Consider the following 27186-nt stretch of genomic DNA (forward strand, 5'->3'; position numbering starts at 1 on the left):
TTATACTTTTACTTTCGATACTTAGGTATATTTTAGCAATTACATTTACTTTTGATACCTAAGTATATTTTAAACCAAATACTTTTACTCAAGTAGAAGTTTACTGGGTGACTTTTACTTGAGTCATTTTATTTTTTTATTGAATTTTTACCCCTTTTTAAAACATTAAAAGAGACCGAAGACAACAAAATATCATGGCAGCAACACATGACAACACAACATGGTGACAACACAACATGATAGCATCACAAAACATGGTACAAACATTATTGGTCATAGACAACAGCACAAAGGCAAGAAGGTAGAGACAACAATAAATCACAGAGGAAGCAGCGACAACTGTCAGTAAGAGTGTCCATGATTGAGTCTTATGAAGAGATGGAGATAAAACTGTCCAGTTTGAGTGTTTTTTTGCAGCTCATTCCAGTCGCTAGCTGCAGCGAACTGAAAAGACAAGTGACCCAGAGATGTGTGTGCTTTGGGAACCTTTGCTCTACTCTAGAATGTTCCTGGAGAACTATGCACGAAGGAGGAATGATACTGGGATGTGGGATGATTTTTGTAATGTTTTTAAAATTTTTCTTAGTAGTGTGTATGGATTCATTACGTTTTTCCCTTATCCGTAATGGGAATGTACTTTGTATTTTCCTTCCCGACCCCCATTCAGTTGGTGGTGGCAATACAACATTAGTTGTGGTATGCCATAAAACCTCAAAGAAGAAGTAAACGGATGCGCTCCAGGACTTCACGGCTGGATCATTGCAGGGAATATTGACTGAAGATGTACTCCCCTCCCAGGCTCCTGAGTCTGAAGGGGAGTGTAGGGATCTGAGAAGACATTTGAATCCGACTGAAGGAGTACATTTATTTTGTTGTAAATCCCTGTGAACTACCAAACTTAGTTATTATAATTTTTTTCTCCAACTGGTTATCCAAATAATAGTTTTTATTTGTATTTTATTAAGGATCCCCATTAGCTACTGCCACTCTTCCAGTCTCATTGCTGCATCTCCCCAACTGGCTCGGGAGAAACGAAGGTTGAGAAATGCATCCTCCGAAACATGATCCGCCAAGCCACGCAGTTTAAACCGAAAGTCAGCAGTATCAATGTGTCGGAGGAAACATTGTTCAACTGACAACCTAAGTCAGCTTGTAGGTGCCCGGCCCGACTCAAGGAGACGCTAGAGTGCGATGAGCCAAGGAAAACACTGCCGGCCAAACCCTCTCCTAACCTGGACGGCACTGGGCCAATTGTGGGTTGCCGGTTGGGGCTCCCGGTAATGGATCGAACCCCAGGATGAAGTGGCGCCTCAGCTTAGACAGCTGCGCCACTCGGGAGGAAGGTGCAACTTGCCATGCAACTTTGCTAACATCAGTTTGGCTGTTTCCACTCATGAAAACTGACGATGCTAATATGGCTGTAGCCATATATAGATTTAGCATGAACTATCCCTTTAAAGTCTCCCAGTTTTCACCTCACCCAATAGGTGGCTGCAATACACCTTTTTGGTGTAGTCTGCCAATAAAAACTAAAGTAAATGGAATTCCCTTTCTCTATTGAATAGTTTTGTCATCTGGCAAATGTAATAGAGGTGACCTACTATGGAGGCATTAATATTGCTATGGAAAATCGTGAGACTGGGTGTAGTCATGTGTTTATGCTGGGTTCCAGCATGGAATGTAGGTGAGGTCAAATGCAGTGCAGGCTGGTGGGAGGAGCTATAGGAGGACATGCCCATTGTAATGGCTGGAATGGAATGAATGGAACGTAGTCAAACATATGGTTTCCATATGTTTGATACTATTCAATTCATTACATTCCAGCCATTACAATGAGCCTGTCATCCTATAGCTCCCCCCACCAGCCAAATGTAAGATTAGAGCTATTATGATATATGTGTGGCAGAACAGGTGGGACAGCTAGCCCTCTAAAATGTGGGTGGACAACGACTCAAAGATCGTGTAGGGCTCTTTTTTATTTTCTTAGTAGTACAGGATAAGGCAGGAAGGTTTAGATTTTCTTCATATTTGTTTATTTATTATTTTAGTTTGTAACCTGTGATTGACTACACTCCAGTACAGTAGGTGGCGGCATGCACCTCTAACGGTTGTTTACGGACCGCCATAACACCATAAACGAAGAAGCCGTAGTAAACGAAAGTGTACAGTGACCAAGAGCCATTTAATTGTTGTTAGACGTTTAACACCCTGGAACTCAACATAATATTAATTTAACCGCACAGTATCACATACTTACTCCCGGTATTCTTTAAATGTAATTGGAGACGACTTGGTTGATAGATGTGAACTAGGTAACGCTAGCTAGCTGCTAACAATGGCTAACTGTATGGTTTTTCACTCTCAAATGGCCTCCATTATGGAGGTTCTAGCGAATGCAGCTGTGGCTGAGATATGTAAACTCGTAGATGACGACTATGCAGTGTTTCGTTTGGAAATAACTCAAAGCCAGAAAGAAAACAGGGCATTGCGGAGGAAACTACAGCTACTGGAAATTAAGGTGGCACGGGACCGCGCAGAGAGGACAATGCGAGAGCGCGTCCTCGCCAGTCATCCCTGTAATGTCAAGATCCTCGACCGATACAGAGGAAAGGCAAAAGGTACATTTTGACGGAGGCTGCACGGCGTGTCTCCTTTCATATAGAGCTCAGGGCTTGTCGCCCCGTTCCCCTCTGCATGTGTTACCCAGAATTGGGTCTTGGGCCGTTTTTGGACAGTATGCAATAATTCCCCATATTGCGCATAGACACTATCATATTCTAACCAGATTCTTGATTTATTGCACTTCCAATGATTTACTAAATGAAAACAATGTGATGCCTGGAACATAATACATCAATCAATAAATAGTATATCAAGAAGTTATGAGAAGTGTTAACTTACATTCTTTCCAATTCAAGACAGTGTCAATAGAATACAATATACCTAACCACATATTTTCCTCCAATCACTCTCAGGTGAAGGACATCTCACTGGAGGCCACAGGAGCTTTGTGAAGCCAGCAGGACAAAATACATGGCGAGATGACCACCCAATCACTGTTGATGAGGGGATAGGAAACTCAACCCATCATGTTATAGAGGTTCGTGTAATAGTGTTATATAAAACACGAGTTACTTTGTAAATCAAATGTGGAGTTTATTTCAGAAAGGCCCTCCTCAGCTATTCACTAGCTTCCATGTGCATCCTTATTTATCTGCCATAATGGAGCTTTTGAGACTTCCCTACGCCATTGTTATCCAATTCAACCCATGTACCTGTAGTAACCTCCTCTCTTCTTGTGTCAGTCTGCAGATGCAGAGGATGCAGGTCCTGGGGTCAAGCAGGAGATGACTGAAGGAGAGGAGGACCCACGGCACAGCAGAGACATCCAGACTGGTGTGCCCCCTGTAGCCACGGAGAACCCCTCCACCTCCCAAGAGCAGTCCAGGACCCAATGCAGCATCATGGAGGTCAGTGGAACGCTGAACGCCATCCTCAAGTCAGAGACAGACACCGAGACTTTAACGGGGATAAACCGACTGGGCTGTCAACCTGCTCCACGCTCAGAGTATTTACTTTACGGCAACCTGAGCCCAAGGACTGTTCTGTCCCATCGGGACTCAGGTGACACTTTACAGACTGTCAATGATCCATCTTGTTCATACACTACAGAGACAGAGATGATACCTGGTGACATGCCTGTGGTATTAGATACACAGACTAATCCAATGAAAGTGGACTGGAACCAGTACAGTAGTATAGGATACTCGGAAGGGTGCCGAGATAAGAAAGAGGAGGGTCTGGTCGTAGATGAGGTGACTGTGAAAGTGGAGGACGATGCTCCTCTGATATGGAGTGCAGATGAAACTCATTTAGAAGAAGGACACTCGCAGGGCAACACCAGTGACTTCTTTGACTACAGAGAAAGCTTAGAGACAAATCTAAATGTCGAGACCCACTCCCCTTTACACGAGTTCAAGGATCGCGACCCATTATCCATGTCGATAGGGCCTTCCGATTCACACAGGAAACAAAAGGCCAAGGCGCGAGGAGGGGGAGCCACATCAGGCAATAGTAAAGAGAAACGGTTCCTCTGCATGTTCTGTAACAAAGGCTTCCGCTGCCCCCAGAAGGTGGACATCCACCAGAGGGTTCACACAGGGGTGAAACCCTTCAGCTGTACCCAGTGTCACATGCGTTTCGCCCAGGCATGCACCCTGAAGAGGCACCAGAGGGTCCACACAGGGGAGAAACCCTTCAGCTGTACCCAGTGTCACATGTGCTTCGCTCAGGCTGGTGACCTAAAGAGGCACCAGAGGGTCCACACGGGAGAGAGGCCTTTCGCCTGTGCGCACTGCGGGAAGAGGTTCTCAGAGAAGAGCTACCTCAGGTTACACCAGCAGAAAAAACACTCCACTCTATAACAAACACTTATATCAAAAGAGAAAGATTCATTTTAGTTGTCATCAGAAAATATCCACAGATGCATTTGGATATTCCTGGGTAGAATATTACATCCAGACATTGTGTTAAGGAATACTACAGTGTATTCGGACCCCTTGACTTTTTCCACATATTGTTACATTACAGCCTTATTCTAAAATTGATGAAATAATTTTTCCCCTCAATCTACACACAAAACATGTTTTTAGACATTTTTGCAAATGTATTAAAAATCAACTGAAATCACATTTACATAAGTATTCGGACCCTTTACTTAGTACCTTTGGCAGCAATTACAGCTTCAAGTCTTCTTGGGTATGACGATACAAGCTTGGCACACCTGTATTTGGGGAGTTTCTCCGATACTTCTCTGCAGATCCACTCAAGCGCTGTCAGGTTGGATGGGGAGCATCGCTGCACAGGTATTTTCAGGTCTCTCCAGAGATGTTCAAACGGGTTCAAGTCCAGGCTCTGGCTGGGCCACTCAAGGACATTCAGAGACTTGTCCTGAAGCAACTCCTGCGTTGTTCTGTTGGAAGGGGAACCTTCGCCCCCAGTCAGGTCCTGAGCCCTGTGGAGCAGGTCTTCATCAAGGATCTCTCTCTGTACTTTGCTCTTTTCATCTTTCCGTCGATCCTGACAAGATTCCCAGTCCCTGCTGCTGAAATATGGTGCCGGGTTTTCCCCAGACGTGATGCTTGGCATTCAGGACAAAAAGTTCAATCTTGGTTTCATCAGACCAGAGAATCTTGTTTCTAGAGTCCATTAGGTGCCTTTTGGAAACCCCAAGCGGGCTTTCATGTGCCTTTTACTGAAGAGTGGCTTGCGCCTGGCCACTCTACCATAAAGGTCTGATTGATGGGGTGCTGCAGAGATGGTTGTCCTTCTGGAAGGTTCTCCCATCTCCACAGAGGATCTTTGGAGCTCTGTCAGAGTGACCATCGGGTTCTTGGTCACCTCCTTGACCAAGGCCCTTCTCCCCTGATTGCTCAGTTTTGGCCGGGTGCCCAGCTCTAGGAAGTCTTCGTGGTTCCAAACTCCTTCCATTTAAAAATGATGGAGGCCACTGTGTTCTTGGGGACCTTCAATGCTGCAGACATTTTTTGGTACCCTTCCCCAGATCTGTGCCTCATAACAATCCTGTCTCGGAGCGCTACGGACAATTCCTTCGACCTAATTGCTTGGTTTTTGCTCTGACATGCACTGTCAACTGTGGGACCTTATATAGACAGGTGTGTCCCTTTCCAAATAATGTCCAATCAATTGAATTTACCACAGGTGGACTCCAATCAAGTTGTAGAAACATCAAGGATGATCAATGGAAACAGGATGCAACTGAGCTGAATTTCAAGTCTCACAGCAAAGGGTCTGAATAATTATGTAAATAAGGTATGTGTTTTTATTTTTAATACATTTGCTAAGATGGTTTTTGCTTTGTCATTATGGAGTATTGTGTGTAGATTGAGGATTTTTTTTATTTAATACGTTTTAGAATAAGGCTGTAAAGTCAAGGGGTCTGAATACTTTCCAAATGCGCTGTAGCTCCTTTCATATTTTTTTTGATCCTGACCAGTGTTGGAAAAAGTACAAGTCATACGTGAGTATAAGTAAAGATACCTTAATAGAAAATGACTCAAGTAAAAGTGAAAGTCACCCAGTAAAATACTACTTGAGTAAGTCTAAAAGTATTTGCTTTAAAATATACTTAAGTATTAATAATATTTAATTCCTTAAATTATGCAAACCCGACAGCACAAGGTTGTTTTTAAATTGTATTTATGGAGAGGGGCACACTACAAACAAAGCATTTGTGTTTACTGCATCTGCCAGATCAGAGGCAGTAGGGATGACCAGGGATGTTCTCTTGATAAGGGTGTGAATTGGACTATTTTCCTGTCAATGTACTTTTGGGTGTCAGGGAAAATGTATGGAGTAAAAAGTACATTATTTTCTTTACGAATGTAGTAAAGTAAAAGTTGTCAAAAATATAAATAGTAAAGTACAGATGTTTCGTGTAGGTTTACCCTGGGGTGACGTTTTGGTAACCATGTAAATCTCCCGGACATGGTGAATTTGATCAATATATTCAGCATCAAAGTAGACATCATGCAAGACTACAAATCCCTGCAAAGCCATCTCTAGCTGACACCTTTGCTAACTCGTTTGTGTCATTTTAAAACTTGCAGAAGACAGTTCACAGAATTGTCAATTTAAAGAAATGTAGGCAATTTATATTATACAGGCGAATATATTGATAAGTCACCTTGTCCTTGAGATTTACACCGTTATCAAAACGTCACGCCAAGGTAAGCCTACACGAAACACAGTCCTTATTTGAAGTGTTTCTTAAATCCCCCATGGGAAAAATGAATGGTGGAAAAACAATTGGAAAAAGTTCCTTGTTTGACCGCTAGGTTATATGGGTATTATGACTCATACTGAACTGAACTGAGGAAAGAAGGAGGGACTGAGGAACTGAGGAAAGAAGGAGTACGATGAGACAGAGTAGATGATATGGTGATGGTTGGTGTGATGGTGTCTGTAAAAATGCTTCACTGATGAAGAGTGACAACCTGTCATGTAGGTTGATACTGGTGTTTTATAATGAGGAAATTATAGTGCCTTAATTCATGTTTACTTTACATGAAGTAGTGAAGATATGTGTAATGTTAAACCTTTTCCAAAGTATTCAACAATTCATTTTATCAAAGTGAGGGAACCAGATTTACAGAAAATGTAAAGGGTTACCATAGTGATAAAAGTTATTCTACTTGCCACAGGTATAAAGGTACATTGAGTGTACAGTATGACCATGTTGTTGAAATTAAATACAAAATTTACTGACTTGGTATTTTTTGTGCCATTGCAGTGACTGAGTTTTGTATATCAGTCTAACCAAATCATACTTAATTCGTGAATCAACACATATGGATTTTTCCAGTTTTGCTGGCGGGAGAGCCAGGACCCTGGATCAGGAGCCTCTGCGCTTCCATCCCAAGTCGGAACCAAGATCTCATGTTAAATACTGTTGAAGTAATATAACTACAGGTTTATCTACCTCATCTAAAGCCCATTCTGGTGGGAAGCTGCTATAGACCACCAAGTTCTAACAGTCAGTATCTGGATAACGTGTGAAATGCTTGATAATGCAGGTGATATCAACAGAGAGGTATTTTCTGGGTGATTTAAATAGACTGGCTTTCATCAAGCTGCCCACTCAAGAAAAAGCGTCAGATGAACTAGTGCCTGCAACCTGGTTCAGGTTATCAGTCAACCTACCAGGGTAGTTAAACAGCACTCATGGTCAAAACATATTGTGATGGTGTCTGTAAAAATGGCTAAGATGGGGAGAAGTATGTCCATAATAAAGCGCTGCTCTACCTTAACAACACCATCAACAAGGCAGGTCCTACAGGCCCTAGTTTTGTTGCACCTTGACTACTGTTCAGTCGTGTGGTCAGGTGCCACAAAAAAGTACTTAGGAAAACTGCAATTGGTTCAGAACAGGGCCGCACGGCTGGCCCTTGGATGTACACAGAGAGCTAATATTAATAATATGCATGTCAATTTCTCCTGGCTCAAAGTGGAGGAGAGATTGACTTCATCACTACTTGTATTTGTGAGAGTAATTGACGTGTTGAATGCACCGAACTGTCTATTTCAACTACTGGTGCACAGCTTGGACACCCACGCATACCCCACAAGACATGTCACAAGAGGTCTCAATCCCCATGTCCAGAACAGACTATGGAAGGAGCACAATACTACATAGAGACATGACTACATGGAACTCTGTTCCACATCAAGTAACTCATGCAAGTAGTAAAATAACATTTTAAAAATAGATTCAAATAAAACAAATTAAATAGATTAAAAACACCTTATGCAACAGCAGGGACTATGAAGCAACACAAACATAGGCACAGACACATACATACACACAATAACATATGCACTATACACACAAATATTTTGTACTGTAGATATGTGGTAGTTGTGGAGTAGGGGCCTGAGGTCACAGTGTGTTATCAAAACTGTAAATGTATTGTAATGATTTTAAAATTGTATAAACTGCCTTAATTTCACTAGAACTCAGGAAGAGTAGCTGCATGGGGATCCATAATAAATATAAATACAAACCATGAGGGACAGAGACTCCACCACACAGAACACAACCAGTGGACAGGTGGACTGAACAACCTCAGTCCTGGTGGTCATCAGAGAGACAGAGGCTCCAGTCTGCAGCCCAGACCCTTCTCTTCACAGTATCAGTGCAGGGATGGAGCAGGGCCTGGGGCTGATAGGAACAGGAGGGTCTATGATACAAACACCACAGTATCCATGATGAACAGAGCAGGTCACCCTGGGATTCAACCGTCACAGAGAATGGTGAGTGGAACCCCCTGGTGGTAGTCTTTCAGGAAGTGCCTAGTGGCTCAGTTCATAGAAAGCCTGGGCTTGGACCTGGGTCTAGCTTTCCTCAGCTACCTCATGGTTACTGCACCGATACAGAATGTCAGGATGGGCGTTCACCACGAGGTACCTAGCCCATCACACAACACACAATCCAAACACCCAAACAATGGCAAGAGGTCAAGGAGGGAGCTCAAAGATCCTGCTTCTACCTCTGGTGTCATTGGGTCACAACGTTGGAGGAGGAGCATTAGGACGGACGCAGACAAGCCGTACACCTGCCCCACGTGTGGGAAGCGCTTCTCTGATTACTAAATCCCTAAATTGAGCATCTGGGTATGCTGTTTTTCTCACATGAGACAGACTTGTTTTTTGGTGTGCTGGCATAGCCAAAACACTCATTGAAGTGTAACACTATTTCCCCTCTAAATTTGGTTTTGCCTATGTTCTATTCATAACAATTATAAATGTCTCTCTTTTTTATAACACCTTTATATTATAACATCCCTCCCACCGACATAATTTGGCATAATCAGGTGGTACCTGTTCCTTTATGTACTATAAATAGGTGATTAAATCTGTTAATGAATGAGAATTCATGTTGTCCTTTTGATGGGTTGACCTTTAATTTGCTTGTATATTATTTAGAATTAAAATTGTCTTTGGCTTCCTTCAAACGTATAGGTTTCTGTCCTTGCCACCGATGGGATCTAGCCAGCAATTATTTTTCAATCATTTATGGTAATTTTTCTAAACAACTCTGCTCTGAGCTTAACAGATACCAGAGCGTAAGAGGCTAAATCTGTTGTCGAAAATAAGCCCACAAAGTGAGACATTTTGGATGGAGGTCAATTCTTATTTTATTCCTTGTGTTACCATTTTATTTTTAAACTCTGCATCGTTGGGAAGGACTCGTAAGCAAGCATTTCACAGTGAAGTATACACCAGTTGTTTTGGCGAATGCCACAAATAAAACTGATGAGTGTTGAATTCGGTCAACAACAAAAAAATGAATTGCTAATTTGCTACATGAGGCTTATTTGAGTGAATATCAGTTTCGTAATTGTTAGGTTGTTACGAATGCACTGATAGGTGGACGCACGTGGCATTTCGGCAATTTACCCAAAAACGACATTAAATTGGAGTTGTGCTTGTTGTCATAAAGATACAGTTAAAGTCGGAAGTTTACATACACTTAGGTTGGAGTCATTAAAACCAGTTTTTCAACGACTCCACAAATTTCTTGTTAACAAACTATAGTTTTGGCAAGTCAGTTAGGACATCTACTTTGTGCATGACAGAAGTAATTTTTCCAACAATTGTTTACAGACAGATTATTTCACTTATAATTTACTGTATCACAATTCCAGTGGGTCAGAAGTTTACATACACTAAGTTGACTGTGCCTTTAAACAGCTTGGAAAATGAGTGGCTTTAGAAGCTTCTGATAGGCTAATTGACATAATTTGAGTCAGTTGGAAGTGTACCTGTGGACGTATTTCAAGGCCTACCTTCAAACTCAGTGCCTCTTTGCTTGACGTCATGGGAAAATCAAAAGAAATCAGCCAAGACCTCAGAAAAATAATTTTTAGACCTCCACAGGTCTGGCTCATCCTTGGGAGCAATTTCCAAACAGCTGAAGGTACCATGTTCATCTGTACAGACAATAGTACGCAAGTATAAACACCATGGGACCACGCAGCCGTCATACCGCTCAGGAAGGAGATGCATTCTGTCTCCTAGAGATGAACGTACTTCGGTGCGAAAAGTGCAAATTAATCCCAGAACAGCAGCAAAAGGACCTTGTGAAGATGCTGGAGGAAACAGGTAAAATAGTATCTATATCCACAGTAAAACAAGTCCTATATCGACATAACCTGAAAGGCCGCTCAGCAAGGAAGAAGCCACTGCTCCAAAACCGCCATAAAAAAGCCAGACTACGGTTTGCAACTGCACACGGGGACAAAGATCGTACATTTTGGAGAAATGTCCTCTGGTCTGATGAAACAAAAATAGAACTGTATTGCCATAATGACCATCGTTATGTTTGGAGGAAAAAGGGGGATGCTTGCAAGCCGAAGAACACCATCCCAACCGTAAAGCACGGGGGTGGCAGCATCATATTGTGGGGGTGCTTTGCTGCAGGAGGGACTGGTGCACTTCACAAAATAGATAGCATCATGAGAAGGAAAATCATGTGGATATATTGAAGCAACATCTCAAGACATCAGTCAGGAAGTTAAAGCTTGGTCGCAAATGGGTTTTCCAAATGGACAATGACCCCAAGCATACTTCCAAAGTTGTGACAAAATTGCTTAAGGACAAAGTCAATGTATTGGAGTGGCCATCACAAAACCCTGACCTCCAGCCTATAGAAAATGTGTGGGCAGAACTGAAAAAGCGTGCGCGAACAATGAGGCCTTCAAACCTGACTCAGTTACACTAGCTCTGTGAGTGATTTGATTTGAATGGGCCAAAATATACCCAACTTATTGTGAGAAGCTTGTGGAAGGCTACCCGAAACATTTGACCCAAGTTAAACAATTTAAAGGCAATGCTACCAAATACTAATTGAGTGTATGTAAACTTCTGATCCACTGGGAATGTGATGAAAGAAATAAAAGCTGAAATCAATCACTCAACTATTATTCTGACATTTCACATTCTTAAAATAAAGTGGTGATGCTAACTGACCTAAGACAGGGAATTTTTACTAGGATTAAATGTCAGGAATTGTGAAAAACTGAGTTTAAATGTATTTGGCTAAGGTGTATGTAAACTTCCAAATTCAACTGTAGATGGATATAATCAATTTTTGCATTGACATTGCCATTGAAGGCTTCCACCATTTTATAGTAGTCAACTGGGTGGGGATTCTTATGAGTTGGGAGCAATCAGCCAATAAAGAAGAAAATTGACTACTTTAAAATGGAGATAGCCTCAATGGCGCTGCCATAGACTGTAGAAATATGTCCATACTGTCACAGACACAAAGAGGATGCCGCGTTCAAAACAACTGGGAACTGAAATCTAAAGACAGCTGAGGGGAAAAAAAGGTCATCCATCTTGGAATTCCAAATCGGGGAACTCGGGCCTCTTTCTCGTGCTCTGACATTTCAACCTTTAGATCACTGACGTCATGGTTTGAAGTCCTCCCCCCTGAGTTCCCAGTTGCACCATCAGTCCTCTATCTTGTTTTTTATTTTATTATTTGTGTACTTGTGTACTGTACTGCATTGTTAGGAGCTAATAACATAAGCATTTCGCTGCACTGCGCTATATCATTTGCTGATTTGTGTACACAAACAATTACATTTTGATCTCGCTCGTTGGCTTGTTGTTCCCACTTGCATCGGCCCTCACATTAGCCTAGGATGTTCCCACCTGATCTCACCTCCTCCCGCCTGCCTTCCATCTTTAAAGACAAGTCTTTCCATTTTTAGAGAGGTCACTCGAATATCTTGCCAATATAATAGACAATGGTTGAAGAGGTTTGATGTGTAAATGTAATACGCAGTACCTTATTTCCAGTGGTGTAAAGTACTTAAGTAAAAAATATCTGTACTTTACCATTTCTATTTTAGACAACTTTTACTCCACTATATTCCTAAAGACAATATGTACTTTTTACCTGACATCAAAAAGTACTCCTTACATTTAGAATTCTCAGGCAGGACAGCAATATGGTCCAATTCATGCACCTATCAATATAAGGCATTGTCATCCCTACTGCCTCCGATCTGGCGGAATCACTAACACAAAAATTGTATTTGTCAATTACGTCTGAGTGTTGTTGTGCCCCAGTCTGTCCATAAATAAAAAATAACAAGAAAGTCGTGCTGTCTGGTTTGCTTAATATAAGGAATTTGATGTAAAGCATTTACTTTTACTAAAAAGTTTGACAATTGAGTACTTTTCCCACCACTGTACATCTAAAACCAGATACTTTTACTCAATTAGTGTTTCACTGGGTGACTTTTACTTGAGTCATTTTCTATTGAGGTATATTTACCTTTACTCAAGTATAACAATTGAGTACTTTTTCCACCACTGCATATTTTAAGAACAGCGCAAATACCATTTAATTTTTTTTTTTTAGCCACACCCTTTGAGCTATGACGCCAACCAATAACTTATATTCAGTGTAAACGGAAGTAAACAATGAACAAGAACCATTTCCACGTTAGCGTTTTTATTTAGACGTTTATTATCACCATGGAACTCAAAATATGACTAACTTAACTGCACAGCATTGCATACTTACCCCATGTCGTGTTTAATTCGCGCTGGAGACTGGACTTAGATGTTATCAAGGTAGGGCTAGTTAGCTACTATGGTTTTTCACACTCAAATAGCCTCCATCATGGAGGTGCTAGCGAATGCAGCCGTGGCAGAGGTCTGTAAACTCGTCGATGACGACTATGCAGTGTTTCGTTTGGAAATAACTCAAAGCCAGAAAGAAAACAGGACATTGCGGAGGAAACTACAGCTACTGGAAATGAAGATGACACGGGAGCGCGTCCTCGCCAGTCGTCCCAGTAGTGTCAAGATCCTCGACCGATACAGAGGAATGGCAAGAGGTACATTTTGCAGAAGGCCGAGGATGCGGGGCCTGTCGCCCCGTTCCCCTCTGCGCATGTGTGACTTTAGATGCGTTAACCCAGGGAGGAAGAGGCGAAGCGAGAGTTTTTCTCAACTCAAAATCTGTCCACGAAAATAAGTCCAGGAAGGCATTTTTGTATGGAGGTAAATGAGTGTCGAATTTGGTCAACATAACATGTAATGGCTAATTTCCTACGTGAGGCTAATTTGATCAATATACGTTTCATAATGGTTAGGTTGTTACCAATGCACTGATATAAGTTACATTTCTGCAAATTTGGGGGGAAAACGCCTTTATATCAGAGTTTTGCCTGTTGTCATAGAGATAGATAGAGGACTCGTCATGGATATAACCCGTTTTTAGAATGGACATTGTCATTGAGGGCTTCCACCATTTTAAAGTCATCAACTGGGTGGGTGGGGATTCCTATGAGTTGGGAGCAATCAGCTGAAGAATAAGAAGAAAATTGACTAATTTAAAATAAATAGAGATTGCCTCAATGGCGCTGCCCATGCTCGCAGACTCTAATGGCACAGATACAAAGATGAGTCATCTATATACCTCCTCCCGCCTGCCTTCCATCTTTGAGGACATTATTATCAGGGCTTTCACTCATTATATCTTGTTGGTTAACCAATTAACCAGAATTGGGTCTTTGTCAGCTTTTGGATTGTATGCAATAATTCCCCTGATTACTTATCTTGCACAAAGACATTCCTATTATTTAATCATTGAAAACAATAAGATGCATGGATTATAATCAATCTATAAATAGTATATCAATCAGTTATGCGAAGTGTTACCTTACCTATAATTCTAAAACTGTCGACAGTGTGTAGCGTTGAGCATTGACAGTAGCTAACCTAACCATCTCTTTCCCCCAATCACTCTCTCAGGTGAAGGACATCTCACTGGAGGCCACAGGAGCTTTGTGAAGCCAGTGGGACAAAATGCATGGACAGATGACCAACCAATCACTGTTGATGAGGGGAGTGGAACCTCAACCCAGCAAGTTATCGTGATAGAGGTTAATGTAATAGTATTACATCAAATTTACAGTACATCAAATGTGGCCAGTTTATTTCAGAAAGGCTCCCCACTGCTATTCACTTGCTTACATGTACTGTACATCCTTATTTATCTGCCATAGGGGAGCTTGCAAGACTTCCCTATGACATTGTTATACAATTCAACCCATGTACCGGTAATAACCTCCTCTCTTCTTGTGGCAGTCTGCAGATACAGAGGCTGCAGTTCCTGGTGTCAAGCAGGAAAGGCCTGAAGGAGAGGAGGACCCACGGCACAGCAGAGACATCCAGACTGAAGTGGCTGGAGCACCCCCTGTTGCCACGGAGGTCCCCAGCATCGCCCCAGCACCACCCAGGACCCGAGGCAACATCACGGAGGTCAGTGGAACGCCGAACGCCGTCCTCAAGCCAGAGACAGACACTGAGACTTTAACTGTAACACACAGGCTCTTACACACAGGATCTGACCACAGATCAGATCCAGAGAGACTGGGGCTGGGGAGACCGGGCTGTCCTCCTGCACCTAGCTCAGAGTATCTACCGGTATTTCACCAGGGCCAGAGGACGGTTCATCCCCATGGTGATGGTGACACGTTAAACACTGGCGGTGATGATCCGTCTTGTTCTTACGCTACAGAGATGGACCCTGGCAACATGCCCGTGGGTTTAGAGACACAGACTGATCTGTCTAGAGGGGACTGGAACCGATACAGTGGTAGTGTATACTCTGAAGGGTGCCAAGATAAGAAAGTGGAGGTTATCGTCGTAGATGAGGTGAAAGTGGAGGGCGACGCTCCTCCCACATGGAATGCAGATTGTCACTTAGGAGACGGACACTCACAGGGCAGAGATTTCTTAGATTACAGGGAAAGCTTAGAGACAAATCTAAATGTCACAACCCAGTCCCCTTTACACTCGTTCAGGGATCGCAACCTAGTGTCAACATCGATGGGGCCTTCCGATTCACATGGCCGCGTCCTTTTCGATCAGGTATTGAACTCAAACGACAGGGCTAGAGCCCAGGTTCGGGGAGGAGGGTCCACATCAGGCAATAGTAAAGAGAAACGGTTCCTCTGCATGTTCTGTAACAAAAGCTTCAGCTGCTCCCAGAATGTGGAGATCCACCAGAGGGTCCACACAGGGGAGAAACCCTTCAGCTGTACCCAGTGTCATATGCGCTTTGCCCAGGCTGGCCACCTGAAGAGGCACCAGATGGTCCACACAGGGGAGAAACCCTACAGCTGCCCCCAGTGTGAGAAGAGGTTCTCCCGCCAGGACCAGCTGAAGATCCACCTGAATGTCCACACGGGAGAAAGGCTGTTTGCATACAAACGCACTGCGGGAAGAGGTTCTCAGAGAGGCTCTACCTCAGGATGCACCAGCAGAAAAAACATTCCCCTCTAACATAGAAAGTAACCATTCCACTCAATAGCTTCTGACGTTTAGATCAAACCCTGCATCAACAACAAAGAAGACTTTTCAGCAATAAAGATCCACAGATTCATTTGGAATAACAAGAGTAACAGATTTCAGTGTTGAATATTCCTGGGTAGAATATTGCATCCAGACATTGTGTGATGTACAATGGGGTCAGAAATTATTGACACACTTGATAAAGATGAGTAATAATGTCTTTATAAAATAAATCATTCAAACACTGAGCTATATTGTATGTCATTTTAAAAATCTAAATATAATGTATTATTTTATACTAATTAAATTGCTCAGAGAACAATATTTAGTTTAACAAGTAATATTTTTTTTTCTCAAAAAGTTAGAGGTCAAAATTATTATCACCGCTAAAGATTCTTCTAGATAAAGTAGTCAAGTTTGATATTTGGTTCCATATTCCTAGCATGCGATGTCTAAATCAAACTTGTGACTTTACAAACTTATTGGATGCATTTGCAGTTTTGGTTGTGTTTCAGATTATTTTGTGCCCACTAGAAATGAATGGTAAATAACCTTTTACTGCAGTGGGCTAAATCAGGGTCACAGAGTGTTTCTTGGTAGTCTTAAACAAATCTACTTTGAAACAAAAGTACACTCCTCACACACATGGTTATGGGCTTAAAAAAGAAGACACTTGTACCATGTCTGGTATAGAGTTGAAATGTATAAATGTTTGGCTTTGCATAACAATATTATACTTCATATACATCAAAGACTGAAATATAACAAATAGTTTGAAATAGAAACATCGGATTTGACTTTTGCTTTTAAAGAATGTCTATCAATAACATTCCACCCATGAGGTCTCTAGTGGGCAATTTGGTTAGTTGACTGCAGGAATTAAGTATTTTTTTCCCATATTCATAGCATGCCATGACTACATCAAGCTTGTGACTCTACACATTTGTTGGCGCATTTGCAGTTTGTTTTGGTTGTGTTTCAGATTATTTTGTGCCCAATAGAAATGAATGGTAAATAATGTATTGTGTCATTTTGGTGTCACTTCTGTTGTAAATAAGAATATAATATGTTTCTAAACACTTCTACATCAATGTGATTACTACCATGATTACTGATAATCCTAAATAAATTGTGAATAATGAGAAATATCATACACACAAGTTGGGCTGTGGTGGTCATGACATTTTGTTAATTAACAAACACATTTAGCATCTCCATGCCTTCACACACACAAGCTGCATACAAGCCACTGATGAAGAAAAAATGCTTCACTCTCCCAATAATTACAGAGGGCGCTGTAGCTAGCTAGCTAAGGTTAGCATGCTAGCTAGCTAGCTACACTGACAGCTGTCAGTGTCCTATTTGTTGATGATTATCAACTGCATGGATATTACCACACCCAATTCGTGAATATGTATAAGTAGCCTTTGTCATTCTTTGGAGGTGGATTCTAAACGTGCATTTCCTCCACTTCTTCTGGGGGGATTACATTACAAGATTACATCACAGTAGTTGTCAGAGAGGAAGAGGTGACATGAGAAGATTTACTCAGCCCAAAATCTGTACACGTTTGGGGTTTGAACTGGTTCAGGGAACATAACCGAAAACCGGAAAATAATTACGTTTTTAGAAGAACAGAATAAGAACCGGGAACGAAAGTCATCTATACTGTTCTGGAACAAAAGTGTTATTTTAAAAGCATGGGAACCGGTTAATAAATGTATATTATGTTCTAGGCGTTTTTTTCCAGTCACCCCCACAAACGCAACAAAGCGAAGTGCCTATGCAAAGCCCTCACTCTTGTCACTCAGAAACGTATTCCAGTGTCTGCCTGCCAGATGAAAATCTTTGCCAGTGTGTGTATGCTATCTGCCCCTCCCCATCGAAGCTTGTCTACTAATGACGTTGCAAGCGTGATTCAGATATTAGGGAGAAAGATTTTTAAATAAAGAATTAATTAACTTTTTCTGTGCTAGTTAAGGATACTATAGTTATCAAGTTTCACAATGGATTGATTAACTATAAGAAGGTAAGATGTGTTTTTGTTTTAATTCTGGTGCCCTCTGCACATATGTTATTAGATAGCTAACTAGCTATCTCTGGTCCAATGTTAAGCCAACTCGGAAGCTCAAAGACATCCAAAGTTCCTTCATAGAAGCCGCTCCTCTGTAGGTATAATTCTGTGGGCCTAATTCAGACAATTCATGTCATAACAACAAAATGCCCAGTGCTTCAAGCTAAGCTCCTCTTCCACCCTCTCTTGCTCTATCCCCACCTACAGGCGCATCTCGCGCCCAACACTTGTCTGTCCAATGCATGTAAATAGCTTGCCCGCTCCATAGCAAGCTGCTCTATCGTCACTGATTTGGTGAAGTAGTTTAGTGTCGAGCTAGCTGTAAAAACATTTCGATTTCAGAGGTTTAAAAAGGAACCGAAAGGAACGATATAAACCATCGCTTTTTGGGGGTTTTGTTCGATCCGGTTCAGAACTTTATTTTGCTGGTCGGATCAGTGGAACGGAACAAGGGGAAAAATGGTTGTGTTCAGAACTAAAGTATTGGAAAATAATTTGGGTTACAATCCCTGGTCCGTGTGAGATAAAACATGTTTTGTATGGAGGCCTATGAGAGTGTCGAACTACGTGAAAATTATTTGATCAAAAAAAGTTTCGTAATGTTTAGGCTGTTACAAATGTACTGATATAAGTGGATGCGGTTGGTATTACGGCAACTTTGAGAAAAACTATTTAGTTGTGCCTGTTGTTCATTCATGTATCTGCCCTCTCGTTGGCTAGATATCGCCTGCCTTCCATCGTTTAGGACATACATTTCTATTGTTTGAGCGGTCATTCGAATATCTTGTCAACATAATAGATCATCCATGTCTGCGTTCACAGCTGGCGATGCCTAATCGCAATTGGTTATTCCCCATCATTTGCAACAATGTCATTGAGCTTCATCACTGTCTTTCCTTTGAGGTACCTTTGCTGTTTATAAACTTTTATGAATTGATTTTACTCCTGGCTACTCTGAGCTGGGAGTTTTTGTTGTCTTAAAACAGGCTTTAACAGGTTTCCTTGGACCTTTTCTGAGAGTTTTGTGGATATGGGCCATAATCTCACCTCATTCTGCATACATCCAACAGTGCTTTATAACCAATATACACTTACTAAATATACCTACACACTAACAAACATCTACTGTACATGTCAAAATAGTTTGGTCAGGTTTGTCTGATAATGACTTTTGACGTATCATTGCTGACTTTGTACCCACAACCACATATTTACCCACAACATATTTATGTCCACCATGATGGGTTTAACAACAATGAAGTAATTCTGTAACTACAGTATAGGACTCAAACGTAGTGGGGATGGATATACACTCCATGTTGAAAGTGTGTTTATTATTATTTATTATCGTACAACGCATTTCAAAAGAGAGCATACGGACCTATTTTTCTCTCCATATCCCCGCAACCAGGGTTGACTACTTCTGGCTAACGTTTCCGTCCCAGAGCTAGCACCAACTAGCCTGGGGCTAGCCCATGCTAGAACCATCTCCCGGCTCATTCCTGGGCTACAATATCCGGACCCCTTCTACTGCCGGTACGGGGAACGGAACCCCGCCGATCCTCTACGACTGGAATACCAACATAATCTGCCCAAGGATTCCAACTGGCCCCTCAGGTGCGACGCCCGCTGAAGGCCCATTCTTCTAACCTGCTAGGCCTGCTAGCTACCTAGAGCTACTTGGAACCATACTAATTCCACGACTGGTCTATCGACGTCACCACACAAAGAGGCAAAAACAGACTTACCCCCATCGCGACGTCCCCCAAAGGCTAACTTGCTAGCCCCGGTCTACTAACTGCTAGCTTGCCTGCCCTGGTCTGCTAACTACTAGCCCCTGCTAACTGCTTGGTTGCTAACCCGGTCTGCTAGCTTGCCAGCCCCGGTCTGCTAACTGCTAGCTTGTTTAGCCCCGGCCTACTAACTGTTAGCATCGGCCTGCTAACTGTCTGAATCGGCGTGTTCCCAGTCAGCCCAACCACTCACTGGACCCATATGTTCACTTGGCTATGCATGCCTCTCTCTAATATCAATATGCCTCGTCCATTACTGTCCTGGTTAGTGATTACTGTCTTATTTCACTGTAGAGCCTCTAGCCCTGCTCAATATGCCTTAACTAACCATGTTGTTCCACCACCTACATATGCGATGACATTACCTGGTTTAAACGTCTCTAGAGACTATATCTCTCTCATCATTACTCAATGCCTAGGTTTACCTCGAATGTCCTCACATCCTACCTTACCTTTATCTGTACACTATGCCTTTAATCAGAAACCTGCCTCTTTTTACTCTCTGTTCCGAACGTGCTAGACAGCCAGTTCGTATAGCATTTAGCCGTACCCTTATCCTACTTCTCCTCTGTTCTTCTGGTGATGTAGAGGTTAATCCAGGTCCTGCAGTGCCTAGCTCCACTCCCACTCCCCAGGTGCTATCATTTATTGAATTATATAACCGTAATAGCCTTGGTTTTATGCCTGTTAACATTAGAAGCCTACTCCCTAAGTTAGTTTTACTAACTGCTTTAGCACACTCTGCCAACCCGGATGTCTTAGTCGTGTCTGAATCCTGGCTTAGGAAAACCACCAAAAACCTTAATCTCCATCGCTAACTATAACATTTTCCGTCAAGCTAGAACTGCCAAAGGGGGCGGTGTTGCAATCTACTGCAAAGATAGCCTGCAGAGTTCTGTATTACTATCCAAGTCTGTACCCAAACAATTCGAGCTTCTACTTCTAAAAATTCACCTTTCCATAAACAAGTCTCTCACTGTTACCACTTGCTATAGACCTCTCTCTGCCCCCAGCTGTGCCCTCGATACCATATGTGAATTGATTGCCCCCCATCTATCTTCTGAGCTCGTGCTACTAGGTGACCTAAACTGGGACATGCTTAAAACCTCTTAGAGACATGTGAGACGCTAGTGTCCCACCTAGTGAACAGGAAATGGAAGTGTGCAATGCCAAATGCTAATAGTACTCGATAAAACTCCAACTTTCATTAAAACACACATGCAGGGTACTGAATTAAAGCTACACTCGTTGTGAATCTAGCCAACATGTCAGATTTTTAAAATGCTTTTCGGCGAAAGCATGAGAAGCTATTATCTGATAGCATGCAACACCCCGAAATACCTGAAGGGGACGTAAACAAAATAATTAGCGTAGCCGGCGCTACACAAAACGCAGAAATAAAATATAAAACATTCATTACCTTTGACGAGCTTCTTTGTTGGCACTCCTATATGTCCCATAAACATCACAATTGGGTATTTTTCCCGATTAAATCCGTCTATGTATACCCAAAATGTCAATTTATATAGCCCGTCTGATCCATCCAAAAGCTCTGTTCCAAAACGCAACGTCATTTTTAAAAATTAAATAAGTTGCCTATATTCTTTGACAAAACACTTCAAACTACTTTTGTAACCCAACTTTAGGTATTTGTAAACGTTAATAATCAATCAAATTGATCACTGGGCGATCTGTATTCAATAGCAGCTACTCTTGAAATCGTGGTACTTTGTCTCTCTCCCATAAGTCTCTTCCTGTTTACTGGACGAAAGGAAGGACCTACTTCTCATTCCACAAAGGATTTAAACCAATGAAAATGCCAGTACTGGCGACATCGTGTGGTGAGTTGTAGCTCACCGTTATCTATTTTTGCTTGCAATAAACAATTCAGAGACTGGCGGATTAATACTTTTTTGTGGTTTTTGTGACCAGGTTTTTCTTGGGATTTTGCTTGCTGTTCACGTTCTGTTATAGTCACAGACATTATTTAACCAGTTTTAGAGACTTCAGAGTGTTTTCTATCCACACATACTAATCCTATGCATATACTATATTCCTGGCATGAGTAGCAGGACGTTGAAATGTTGCGCGATTTTTAACAAAATGTTGAAATAATTCAGGGGAGCTTTAAGAGGTTTTAACACCCAGGCCATCCTACAATCCAAGCTTGATGCCCTCAATCTCACACAAATTATCAATGAACCTACCAGATACAGCTCCAAATCCGTATACACGGGCACCCTCATAGATGTCATCCTAACTAACTCGCCCACCAAATACACCTTTGCTGTTTTCAATCAAGATCTCAGCGATCACTGCCTCATTGCCTGCATCCGTAATGGGTCAGCGGTCAAACGGCCTCCACTCATCACTGTCAAACGCTCCCTAAAACACTTCTGCGAGCAGGCCTTTCTAATTGACCTAGACAGGGTATCCTGGAATGACAATGACCTCATCCCGTCAGTAGATGATGCCTAGCTATTATTTAAAAGTGCCTTCCTCACCATCTTAAATAAGCATGCCCCATTCAAAAAATGTAGAACTAGGAATAGATATAGTCCTTGGTTCACTCCAGACCTGTCTGCCCTTGACCAGCACTAAAACATCCTGTGGCATTCTGCATCAGCATCGAATAGCCCCCGTGATATGCAACTTTTCAGGGAAGTTAGGAACAAATATACACAGGCAGTTAGGAAAGCTAAGGCTAGATTTTTCTAACAGAAATTTGCATCCTGTAGTACTAACTCAAAAAAATTCTGGGACAATGAAAAGTCCATGGAGAATAAGAGCACCACCTCCCAGCTGCCCGCTGTTCTGAGGCTAGGAAACCCTGTCAACACCGATAAATCCACTATAATGGAACATTTCAATAAGCATTTCTCTACGGCTGGCCATGCTTTCCACCTGGCTGCCCCTACCCCGGTCAACTGCCTGGCCCCCTCCACAGCAACCGCCAAAGCCCCCACCATTTCTCCTTTACCCAAATCTAGATAGCTGATGTTCTGAAAGAGCTGCAAAATCTGGACCCCAACAAATCAGCCTGGCTAGACAATCTGGACCCTCTCTTTCTAAAATTATCTGCCGAAATTGTTGTAACCCCTATTACTAGCCTGTTCAACCTCTCTTTCGTATCGTCTGAGATTCCCAAAGATTGTAAAGCTGCCTCGGTCATCCCCCGCTTCAAAGGGGGTGACACTCTAGACCCAAACTGCTACAGACCTATATCTGTCCTACCCTGTCTTTCTAAGGTCTTCGAAAGCCAAGTTAACAAACAGATTACCGACCATTTCGAATCCCACCGTACCTTCTCCGCTATGCAGTCTGGTTTCAGAGTTCGTCATGGGGTGCACCTCAGCCACGCTCAAGGTCCTAAACAACATCATAACCACCATCGATAAGAGACATTACTGTGCAGCCGTATTCATCGACCTGGCCAAGGCTTTCAACTCTGTCAACCACCACATTCTTATTTTCAGACTCGACAGCCTTGGTTTCTCAAATGATTGCCTCGCCTGGTTTACCAACTACTTCTCTGATAGAGTTCAGTGTGTCAAATCGGAGTGCCTGTTGTCCGGACCGCTGGCTGTTCCTATGGGGGTGCCACAGGGTTCAAACCTCGGGCCGACTCTCTTCTCCGTATACATCAATGATGTTGCTCTTGCTGGTGGTGATTCTCTGGTACACCTCTACGCAGACGACACCATTCTGTATACTTCTGGCCCCTCTTTGGACACTGTGTTAACTAACCTCCAGACAAGCTTCAATGCCATACAACTCTCATTCTGTGGCCTCCAACTGCTCTTAAACACAAGGAAAATGAAATGCATGCTATTCAACCGATCGCTGCCCGCACCTGCTCGCTCGTCCAGCATCACTACTCTGGACGACTCTGACTTAGAATACGTGGACAACTACAAATACCTAGGTGTCTGTTAACTCTATATCGCAACGAAGCATCCTTCACTCATGCTGCCAAACATACCCTCTTAAAACTGACCATCCTACCGATCCTCGACTTCGGTGATGCCATCTCTAAAATAGCCTCCAATACTCTACTCAACAAACTGGATGCAGTCTATCACAGTGCCATCCATTTTGTCACCAAAGCCCCATACACTACCCACCATTGCGACCTGTACGCTCTCGTTGGTTGTCCCTCGCTTCATACTCGTCGCCAAACCCACTGGCTACAAGTTATCTACAAGTCTCTGCTAGGTAAAGCCCCGCCTTATCTCAGCTCACTGGTCACCATAGCAGCACCCACTCGTAGCACGTGCTCCAGCAGGTATATCTCACTGGTCACCCCCAAAGCCGCTCACAGACCACTGCACCTGTACATAGTCCACCTATCTACCTACCTCATCCCCATACAGTATTTATTTATTTATTTATCTTGCTCCTTTGCACCCCAGTATCTCTACTTGCACATTCATCTACCATTCCAGTGTTTAATTGCTATATTGTAATTACTTCGCCACCATGGCCTATTTATTGCCTTATCATGGCCTATGTACTCTCTTATCTTACCTAATTTGCACTCACTGTATATAGACTTTTTGTTTTCTTTTGTTCTACTGTATTATTGACTATGTTTGTGTTTTTTCCATGTGTTGTTGTATGTGTCGAATTGCTATGCTTTATCTTGGCCAGGTCCCAGTTGCAAATGAGAACTTGTTCTCAACTAGCCTACCTGGTTAAATAAAGGTGAAATATATATATATATATATATATATATATATATATATATATATTTTATCTGTGTGTGTGAGGGAGGGAGTGTATGTCTGTGTAATCTGTATCACCTCTCTCATCCAGGAGGAGGAGGGTCCAGAGGTGCTGTGGGTGAAGGAGGAGGGGTGTGAGGAGGGTCTGGGGAACACTGAGGGGACCATGGTCATGGAGGACAACCAGACTACACCTCCTCCTGAACCCGCAGAGGAATCAGCTGAGCAGCACAGGACCACACACAGTCTCACTGAGGTGAGCCCACTGTGAACTACTGTCTGTATCCACAAAGTATCTTAGAGTAGGAGTACTGATCTAGGATCAGTTTGGCCTTTTAGATCATAATAAATAACATTATTTGGAAAGTTCCTAGATCAACACTCCTACTCTGAGACTCTTTGTGGATACGGGCCCAGGACTTGATTCAATTTGTCTTAACTGTGGGACCAGGCCTTTGAATTATCAAACCATTTGGGATTTTGGCAATGAAAAATGGAAGTCTTCAGTTACAGCTTGCATGCTAGGGGTACCCAAACATTTCCATTCTTTGTGCTAAGCTAGTTAGCATTACTGGACGCAGATACATAATAATGGTATCCACAAGTTCATCTGACTCTGGGGAAGTATAAGAGTGTCTGCTAGATGACTAAAATGTAAATGTAGATAAAATTCTGAACATTGCCAAAATCCTGAACTATCCCTTTAAAGAGTGTCAAGTAATCAAATCAACTAACACTTTTGCATAATATGAAATCAACATGTTTGCATTGTACTCATAGCAATTCCTCATTGCCCAATCAGAAGATGATCCATAGCAGCGTGCTGATATCAGATGTCTTGATCCAACATCCCCTCACTCTGTATCTCTTACAGTCAGTAGACATGGAGGATGGGAAGCCTGATCTGCAGCTGGTCAAAGAAGAGACAATAGAAGACGGACCAGAGAGCATTGACCTGAGTGGACTAAAGATGGGGGAGCAAGGTAAGAGAGACATATATATAGAGAACATAATATATATACTTCAATGGGAATAGTGATGCACTTGGCTATTATTTTATCTTCATTCATAAAATGAAATCAATACAACTTACACTCAGTGACCAGTTTATCTAGTGCCGGGTCGAACCGCTCTTTGCCTCCAGAACAGTCTGAAAAGGTCATACTGGTCAAGGTCATACATTATAAAAAAATACACATTATAATGTATGAACTTGACCAGGTAATTTACAAAAAAAACTCCATATGTAGAGTTCTCTGCCATGTTTGTAAAGTCTATTTTGTAACCTCTTCCTGCAGGTGGTTGGCTGGAGGCTAACAGAGGAGACTGGGCGGCCATCTTGGATTCCAAGACCCAGATGGGTGCAGCCAAGGGCTCAGGGTACGACATCACCGAGCAGGCCAGAACCAGAGGCGACATAGTGAAGGTCAATGGATGGGACAGCGTCCTAAACTCTGGGCTGGGGGACAACACTGTTAATTCCAACCAGAAACAGAGAGTGGAACACAAAATAACATCTGAATTTAGTCTCCATGACAACATACTTATTGAAACCAGGGCGAGATGTAGATTTGGTCTGCAGGGACAGGGCGGTGTCCATATGCAGCTAGAGAGAACAGACACTGACTCGGCCAGCGATGCTCCCTCCTGCTCCTATAGTTGTGATTCAGAGAGACAGGTGGCACCTCAGGTTAACCCCCTAACAGATGCTGCCTTCAGCCTGCCTTCTTTAGGATCTATCAACTGGAACATGGACACCGTGACAACACAGACACTTCCTGGCCTTCATCCTCCTCACACTGTCCTAATGTTAAACCAGACCATGCCAGACAATGCCAGTGCATCAACACTAAATGGCTACACAAGCCCATTGAAAAATTACAGTAGTAGTAGCGCTATCAGTAGATCCGGTGGCAAAGAGAAGCGCTTCCCGTGTACGTTCTGTGGGAAAGCCTTCAGTTTCCCCAAACAGGTGGAGATCCACCAGAGGATGCACACAGGGGAGAAACCATTCGGTTGCCACCTGTGCCGGGCCAAATTCTCCCACTCGTCCAGCCTGAAGAGGCACCAGAGGGTCCACACAGGGGTGAAACCCTTCAGCTGTACCCAGTGTCAGATGTGCTTTGCCCAGGCTGGTCATCTGAAGAGGCACCAGAGGGTCCACACGGGAGAGAGGCCGTTCGCCTGTACGCACTGCGGGAAGAGGTTCTCAGAAAGGAGCTACCTCAGGATACACCAACATAAAATGCACAGGGCCCATGTATAGAGTATAGTGACATTTAATGTAGTTTGTTTGTTTGTAGTTTATTCTGGTGGTTTTGGATGTGGTAGCGAATTGGATGAGGTGAACTAAGGAAAGAATGAGCATGATGACTAGATGATATGTCATGCCTGCTCCCGCTCCTCCTCTCTGGCGCTCGAGGGCGCCAGGCTGCCCATCATTACGCACACCTGTCACCGTTATTACACACATCAGCGCTCGCTGGACTACATTGCCTTGTTGATTGCCCCCTGTGTCAGCATTATTGTAGTTTTTGTTTTCCCCTATCCAGACGCTGTCCATATTCTATTCCTGTCCGTGTTTTATTAAATGTTCACTCCTTGTACTTGCTTCTCGTCTCCAGCGTCTGTCCTCGCGTGATATTGTGATGGTGTCTATAAAAATGCTTCACTGATGAAGAGTGACAACCTTCAA

The 27186-nt window shown here is 42.7% G+C and overlaps 2 protein-coding genes across 8 annotated transcripts in view; one reads left to right on the plus strand and one right to left on the minus strand.

Annotated features, from left to right (window-relative positions):
• The window catches only part of LOC110498461 (zinc finger and SCAN domain-containing protein 2), a 771911-nt gene that overhangs the window by 224764 nt on the left and 519961 nt on the right, over positions 1 to 27186 (minus strand). The window lies entirely within an intron of this gene.
• Positions 1862 to 27097, plus strand: LOC110498474 (gastrula zinc finger protein XlCGF48.2). 4 transcript variants are annotated; one of them, XM_021575106.2, is made up of 6 exons: positions 1862 to 2618; positions 14356 to 14486; positions 14692 to 14865; positions 24583 to 24747; positions 25366 to 25474; positions 25790 to 27097. In XM_021575106.2, the coding sequence occupies exons 1-6, from the start codon at positions 2336 to 2338 to the stop codon at positions 26755 to 26757; spliced, it is 1830 nt and encodes a 609-aa protein (XP_021430781.2). In that variant the 5' UTR covers positions 1862 to 2335; the 3' UTR covers positions 26758 to 27097. The 4 variants fall into 4 exon arrangements, with proteins under 4 accessions (XP_021430781.2, XP_036809659.1, XP_021430780.2 ...); XM_021575104.2 differs by lacking the exon at positions 1862 to 2618 and adding an exon at positions 12998 to 13436; XM_036953764.1 differs by lacking the exons at positions 14356 to 14486; positions 14692 to 14865; positions 24583 to 24747; positions 25366 to 25474; positions 25790 to 27097 and adding exons at positions 2976 to 3100; positions 3306 to 3821; positions 15262 to 17060.

This window comes from Oncorhynchus mykiss, chromosome 19 (genome assembly GCF_013265735.2).
Source record: "Oncorhynchus mykiss isolate Arlee chromosome 19, USDA_OmykA_1.1, whole genome shotgun sequence".
Taxonomy (NCBI): Eukaryota; Metazoa; Chordata; class Actinopteri; order Salmoniformes; family Salmonidae; genus Oncorhynchus; species Oncorhynchus mykiss.